Source organism: Montipora capricornis, chromosome 14 (assembly GCF_036669925.1).
Source record: "Montipora capricornis isolate CH-2021 chromosome 14, ASM3666992v2, whole genome shotgun sequence".
In the NCBI taxonomy this organism is placed as follows: Eukaryota; Metazoa; Cnidaria; class Anthozoa; order Scleractinia; family Acroporidae; genus Montipora; species Montipora capricornis.
The window spans coordinates 37,837,086-37,844,585 of NC_090896.1; the positions used below are offsets into that span (position 1 = coordinate 37,837,086).

At 38.7% G+C, this 7,500-nt stretch overlaps 2 protein-coding genes and 1 pseudogene across 2 annotated transcripts in view; 1 reads left to right on the plus strand and 2 right to left on the minus strand.

Annotated features, from left to right (window-relative positions):
- The window catches only part of LOC138032734 (uncharacterized transmembrane protein DDB_G0289901-like), a 549,011-nt pseudogene that overhangs the window by 177,300 nt on the left and 364,211 nt on the right, over window positions 1-7,500 (minus strand).
- The window catches only part of LOC138032740 (uncharacterized), a 170,110-nt gene that overhangs the window by 48,448 nt on the left and 114,162 nt on the right, over window positions 1-7,500 (minus strand). The window lies entirely within an intron of this gene.
- The window catches only part of LOC138033370 (uncharacterized), a 10,076-nt gene that overhangs the window by 1,893 nt on the left and 683 nt on the right, over window positions 1-7,500 (plus strand). Inside the window, exons 2-4 of the mRNA XM_068881111.1 lie at window positions 1,033-1,155; window positions 1,576-1,698; window positions 5,725-7,500. The exon at window positions 5,725-7,500 is cut by the window's right edge and continues 683 nt beyond it. Of these exons, the coding sequence (XP_068737212.1) occupies window positions 1,033-1,155; window positions 1,576-1,698; window positions 5,725-6,377 (899 nt within the window). The 3' untranslated portion in view covers window positions 6,378-7,500. The remainder of the gene's footprint in view (window positions 1-1,032; window positions 1,156-1,575; window positions 1,699-5,724) is intronic.

Here is a 7,500-nt window from a genome sequence, read left to right on the forward strand (position 1 = left end):
TCGTGTTCAAGCCATTGTGGCCTCTCAAAATTGAGGGGGCTTGCCGTCAAGGCCTGCTTTGCCAAACAGCCCAGGGACAGTTCTAACTGTGAGTTGTGTGTCAAAAGCACAGGGCTGGGGGGGTTGCTGCTTTGAGACTTTAACTGCAGTTAGAGTTTGTGGCCTTGTTAAGTGAGATTTTACAGTGTAGCATGCCTTGATTGGCAATTTTCTGTGCACCAGTGTAGACCTGAATGATAAATTGCTTTTGATCACCAATTAGAGTGAACCCACACTGTGGTGTGGGTGGGTGATTGTTGGTTGTCTGACCAAAGCACAGGGGTGGGGAGGGTAGCTTTTCTTTAAGTTTGTGACGGTAGCAGAATTGGCTTGTTTTCACAATTTCTGAAGCCACCTTTTGACAAATCCATATATATATATATATATATATATATATAATATATATATATATATATATATATATATATATATATACTGCATCACTATTTAACAATTATTCACCGAAGTAGAAGAAAATGTCCGCAGTCAGTGAGGTAAGCAATTGTTTTAATACAGTATATATACCATTCGGCTGCTCGGAGGGAGAATAATACTTTCCTTCTTCAGAGCTAACCAATCAGAACACGTAGAAAGCACCACCTTTGGTGTGTGTGTGGTATATAAAAGCAAGCAATGATATTTACCATTCTTTTTGCAAGTTTTCCTTTTTCTTTCGCGTTCTCTTAAGACTGGGTATTACACGAAAATTACATACTGATATAACCCACTCGCATAAGACTGCGTTCAGAGAAAGGCTAATTAACGTTTTCCTTTTTCTTTCGCGTTCTCTTAAGACTGGGTATTACACGAAAATTACATACTGATATAACCCACTCGCATAAGACTGCGTTCAGAGAAAGGCTAATTAACGATGAAAAAGCTTGGGCCGGCGAGAACAAAATACAGTGTCGACTGATTTCGTGGACAGTGCCTTATTGCCAATTGAAAGTAAAAGGTATTTTACTAATTATAATTTATTGGTTATGATCCCAGATATCGACGAGTGTTTAACAGGAAAACATAACTGCAGCCATGTCGCCGTGTGCAACAACACCAATGGTTCATATAAATGCACTTGTAAGGAGGGATATGTTGGAGACGGACGAAACTGCTCAGGCAAGAATATATACCATTCGGCTGCTCGATGCCGAATAACACCTCATTTTCACCTCAAAGCTAACAAATTCCAACATGTAAAAGGCACAGTATTCCGAGCTGACGAAAAGAAATGAAAGAAATTGGCGATGATCTCCTCGTAAATGTTATATTTCTGTGTAATAATGTATAATACTATTATTATTGATAACTCAGTTAACTAACTACTCCCCTTGGGAATTTTCAAGGCCAAAGAAATAATTGAAGCAAGTAAACTCAACAATTTTCTTAAGAAACCCAGTTGGTGGGGGGCAAAGTATTTGGTTTTTTACAAAATCTGCGCCCGCCATGTCCAGCCAGCATGTTCCCTGTGGTCGAAATAAACTCCTCAAAAGTTTAATCTGCTCTCTTCTACTCAAACCATTATTCATTTGATTACAGATCAAAACGAGTGCACTTCAGGAGATGCAAATTGCAGCATCGACGCCATATGCAAAAACACTCATGGCTCGTACAACTGCACATGTAAACCAGGTTACACTGGAGACGGATATAACTGCACAGGTGAGGGGTATAGATTGGTGTAATTGTGCTGGTGTGAAAAGGCCTTTCTAGAGTGGAACCAATTAAAAATCAGAGGTTGTTATTCACGTGCTGACCAAAGAAAAAGCGGCCACTTAGAACGAGAATGGGAGCGGAGAATTTCCTCGTAAATTGTATAATACTAATATTAAAAACTTAACTGACTGCTCCCTTGCCGGGGATTTTCAGGGCCAACAAAACAGTTTAACGATGAAATTATACGTCAAATGGATCATATATGAACTTCGGATATGAAACCAAGTGAAGCTATGATCCTTGCAGTTATGGGAGCAATTTTTGCGGAATTTTTGCGGAAAGAAACCTGAAAAATTCAGGACTTCAACGGAGTTTGAACCCGCGACCTCCCGATACCGGTGCGACGCTCTAACTAACTGGAATATAAAGCCACTGACGTTGGGAGCTGGTCATTTGTGGGTTCCAATGTTCCGATGTAGAATGAATCAACGATCAAATGATATATGAAATGAATCACGGATTCAAACCCGTTGAAGTCCTAACGTCAGTGGCTTCATAGCTCAGTTGGTTAGAGCGTCGCACCGGTATCGCGAGGTCAAGATTCCAAACCCGTGGAAGTCCTGAATTTTTCAGGGTTCCTTACCCAATTGCAAAAATTGTGTTCATAACTGCGAGGATCATAGCTTCATTTGATTTCATATCCACAGTTTATATATCATTTCATCGTTGATTCATTCCCCACGAGAACATTGGAACCCACAATTGACCAGTTCCCAATGTCAGTGGCTTCATAGCTCAGTTGGTTAGAGCGTCGCACCGGTATCACGAGGTGACGGGTTCAAACCCTGTTGAAGTCCTGAATTTTTCAGGCTTCTTTACGTAATGGCAAAAATTGATCATAGCTTCAGTTGATTTCATATCCGCAGTTCATCTATGACTCATTTCATCGTTTGATATTTACTCTTGGGTAATGGACTCTTGGTTATTGTCATTGTCACTGCCACTAGTCCGGAATTTGTCATTGTCATTTTTATCGCCATTTTTATTGTTATTGTCACTGTGACTGTCGTTGTGGTGCTCTATGACTTCTCGCTTAATATATGGGTGACAAATTACCCCTTAATTTTGGTGCGAAATTTCAGCGTTAATTGATAATTTCACATTGTGAAATTACAAAATTGTCATGTAACATCGCTTCTCAATCAGAGCCAAGATGGCATCGAGATTTAAGACAGTGACCATCAGTGAAGAAGTTACGAAATTAAAAGAAGCGGCAGAAAATTTAAATACGCGAAAGAGCACAATTAACTGGGTGAGGGTTTTGGAGAAGTGGTGTGACGAAAATAGCCTTGAGAAAGACCTGGAGATGATTCTTTCCGAGCAGTTGGATAAAGTACTCGAGCGATTTACGGCTGTAAGCGTAATTTGTCACCCACGACATTAAAAGGTAATCAAATGGTTTTCTCGTGAAATTAGGAAATGATTTCACTTGCGTTTTGTCAAAATTCTCCCTCGCCTAAAGGCTCGGGAAATTATCAGAATTTTGACAAAACGCGCGTGAAATTATATACACCAATGATGAAACACTAGGTGAGATTTCGCGCGAAAACATGGTATCTCCCGTGGAAAAAAAAAGATATTATCTTTACAAGTGAAAATATCACCGTTGCTATGGCTATAATAAATCACTCTGTTGTTGTACGTTAGAATTGCAGAAACTATTTAAATGAATTGTTTTGGTATTTATTTGGTGTTTATGTAACAAATAGAACATTGCATGACAGCTTTGAGATACGAAATTTCTCCTCTTGTGTTAAAAAAAATATTTCACCCGTTCTGTGCACACTCAAAGAGAAATTTCGTATCTACGAGCGGCCATGTAACATCCTCTTGCTATCATAGTTTTCAAATGCTACGTGCGCTATGATTGGCTAATTTACAGGGTCGTATTCTGGAGTTTGGTCCGCTGTTTACAGCCCGCTACTGAAATTGAATTTTTTTAAAATTCTATAGCAAGTTTTTCATGTGCTTTATAGCAAAGGGAACCTCCACTCCGACTAATGAACAATTTTAAAGCGAATAAAATAATGTTTGCAATCAAATTTCATTGACAATTTTCTTCGAAAAAGAGTTTGTATAGAAAAAAGTGAACTGTATCACTTTCAAATTTCCCGAGAGCCGCCATATTGAATAATTGTCACGTGGTGATTGCCCTGTAAGTTCAACCTCGATACGTCACAATTATTCAAGATGTCGTCGCCAGGGAAATTTGAAAACCAAAACGAGCGTTTTTTGTTTATTTCAGACACAAACGCTTTCATAAGAAAATTGGCAGCAATCTGTATTGTAAAACTCATGTTCTATGGTTTAAAGATATTTTCCTGTTTTAGTGGAGGTTCCCTTTGTTGAAGGAGGTTCCTCATGACAAGGTACAGGTGCCAAAACGCTTTTAAATTCTAGTATATCGTTTATCTTTTACTTACGACATAAAATAATCTAAGAGGCCACCCATCTTAGTAGTATCACTACCTAAAAAGGCGATCGTTTTAAGATGTGAACAAGCACATGGGTAACAACCTCATGCAACTTTGGTTAAGGTGATTCGCTAGTATTGCACTGCGCATCCTGTTCTCCTCAAAACAGCGTAATTGACAACATTTCAAAAGGCGAAATTTCTTGCGGGAAAGCTCGCCAGAAAGAACAATTTTCAGAACACAGCACAGCAGCAATGAGAAGAACTCTTAGACTCTTGCAAAAGAAAGTCGAGTGATAGCTTTGCTGATACGAAAGTTTCATTTTAGTCCTAGAGTGAAATTGAAACGGTGATATCGGGGAGGCGTGTTGTCGAGATCGGTTTGCTTTCTAGAGAGCTTGCTGATCGTTGCAATTATTGTAAAAGTCCCCTGCAGTTGTCGAATTGTTGGAAAAAATCTGTATCTGCACTTGGCAGCTTTCTCTATATTACCTGCAGGGAAGATAATCAATGTGCCAAACCAGCAAAGTTCACAAAGTAAATGACTGCGGGAGACCAGTGTCTCCTAAACGAAGTTGGTGACCTTTCTTTCTTATGGCATAATTTTATATAAGTCAGAAAAAACAGTTACAGGGAAAAAAAGTATTTGTAGCCATCACTCGTGGACACAACATTGTCTCCTCGAGGTCACGCACCGGAGGAATATTTGTAGTCAGTGCCTTTTCATGACGTATGCCTGCGCCATAAAACAAACATTTAATTATTTCTTTTGAACAATACAATATAATACACCTAGGCCTGTTTTGTTATTTCAAGAATTACGCGGTCAAAGCTGTGCTTCATGTTCCTGCGAAACGTAGCGTGAACCGATGGAACAAACTTGTCCATGATAGGTGAAGTGGAAATGATTACATGAGTAACACGAGCAAGTTATATCTCCAAAACCAGCTCGGTGACCTTCTTTTTTAATTGCACATTTCGAGTCACCATAATGTAGGGAACAATAGAGAAAACTTTAAAGAAAATGTTACGCCAACTTCTATTACTAAGGAAATACCTTAAATATTTGAATCTTGGAAGCAACTATTTCAAAAAGACGAATGCCATGCAATCATTTGTTGCAGTCGACCTTCCGCTTAACTTTAAGTAGTTTCGTTATCCACGCGCTTGGTTACCTCAGAGATGTAATAAACATATTATTACTGAACCTCGTTTCCTCGGTCCGTACTGAAAGTAAACGATCCTCGTTTTTCCCGTTGATTCTTATAATCAAGAGAAAAAAAATCAGTCCGTAACTGAGAGTACGGACCTTGAACTCGGTTTGTAAGAGGTATTTACATTCGACATTCTATTTCATTACCACTGCAATTATTACTACCATGTTCTTTGCTCCAATACTCGCCCTTATCATTACTTTACTTTTGGTCACAGGCCTATCCTTTTTTTTTTTTTTCAATTATCTTTCTTCTCCAAAAATGGTATTAACGTATGCTCGGCGAGTTTGCTGCGCAGCTTGTCTTCTAAAGTAACAAATACAGAATATTTTTTTCTTACAAAAGGTCCACCAGATCCGGTTGCCTGGTTCCCTCTCAACACCTCATACAGAACCAAAGAAATCAATAATCGAGTACGTGAAGGGGAATTCAATCCTCTCAATGTTGGTCTTGCTTCAGGGCCTGATGGAAGAGCAAACGGGTCTTATGAGTTTAAAGGACAAGGCAGTAGCTCCATCAAGTTTACGAACTCCCAAAGTAAAGCTCTGGATGTGAAATTCTCCATGACAGTGTTGTGTTGGTTAAACTATAAAGGAAAGGACGGACCTGTATTTAACTATGCGCGAAAGAACAATAAACAGTACAATTGGGGTGTTGTTCTCCGTGTAATCAATGAAACAATATTTGTCCACTTTAGAAAGCGCGATTACGGAGTAACGAAGACACTGCAAAGCTCTACTCGTATGCCAACAGATACCTGGACATTTGTCGGTGCATCGTACAATCACTCATCTGGTGAAGCCAAATTGTTGGTTGACGGAAAGGAGGTTAAAAGCAAAAACATCGGCACCGGATTTAAACTGGGAACACAGGTCAACGCCAGGCTTGGAGTGAGGCCTGGCGATCCAGACTTTTTCAAGGGCAAGATTGCACGGTTAAAGATATTTAATGTAGCTTTGTCCCCGGAGCAAATGGAGGTGTCAAAAAATCAGTTGTAACTTTCAATGCAATCCACTTTCAAATCAATTTAGTTGTTACGCGACAAAGGAGAGCAAAAAATGGCCGCTATACCCTCAGATATTGACTAGTCCAGTCGGATATAATGACAGACTAGAAATGAATGTCATTACAGATTTTTAAGGCCATCCTCTTTTTTTTTTTTAATCTCTGTTTAGCGTCGTCCGACTGACCTAAATTTTTGGCATTTTCAAAAAAAAAAAAGAATAACGACTTAGTTAAACCATTTTTCACTTTAAATAATTCTTTTAATCTGAAAAATGAGCACGGTAACAGCATAGAGAAAAGCCCGTTGTCAAATTTTCAAAATTCTACATTAACATCAACCATATTGATTTTGGGTTCATATGTTGTTTCCAGGCTCCACACTAATGACGCTGGGGTACCAGGCCTCCTATTCCGAGACTTTTCCTGTGATAGGTTTTTAGTTTGTCTTTTTTTTTTTTCAATCCTACCGACCGATCCAATATCAGGAAACGCATTCGACGTTAAAGGAAAAGAAAGGGGATGACTTTAAAAAAATAAGATAAAAAGTATCCATTAAGATATTAACTTAACATGTAGGAAAGTAATTTTAAAAAATGATTTATAGTTTATAAGTCTTTATACAGTACACAAGTGAGCATGCAGAATAAATGAAAGAAAACTGTCTAGGGTGCAATATAGTTATAGATATCAAAAGAAGCAACATGAACAGGAAAAAGTTGGTGTCATTTTTTTTGGTGCATTCTTTTGGGAGTATCCTGGCTACTATCATTCCGGATTAGGAATAACAGAATACACGGAATATAAATTTGCAAAAGAACGCAAATTGTGAAAGGCAATATTTTTGGCGATGTGACCTGGGAATCATTGTATCTGCGCATGCGCGAGTTGCATTAGCATGGTGACTGTAATAATTTTCTCGAAAGTTTAGCACACACAATGTAGAAATGGCCATATCTACCAGTTTTTTGGGTGGTTTCCTCTATTTTTCCGTTTCCTTCATTGCCTTAAGGGGGAAGATGTCAAATCATTTTTTTGTACTTGTAAGTGCTTTTCGTAGTGCACATGAGTCCCCATACGCTCGTCCTCTTGATCTTGACTTAATTGAAAAAAGGTCCG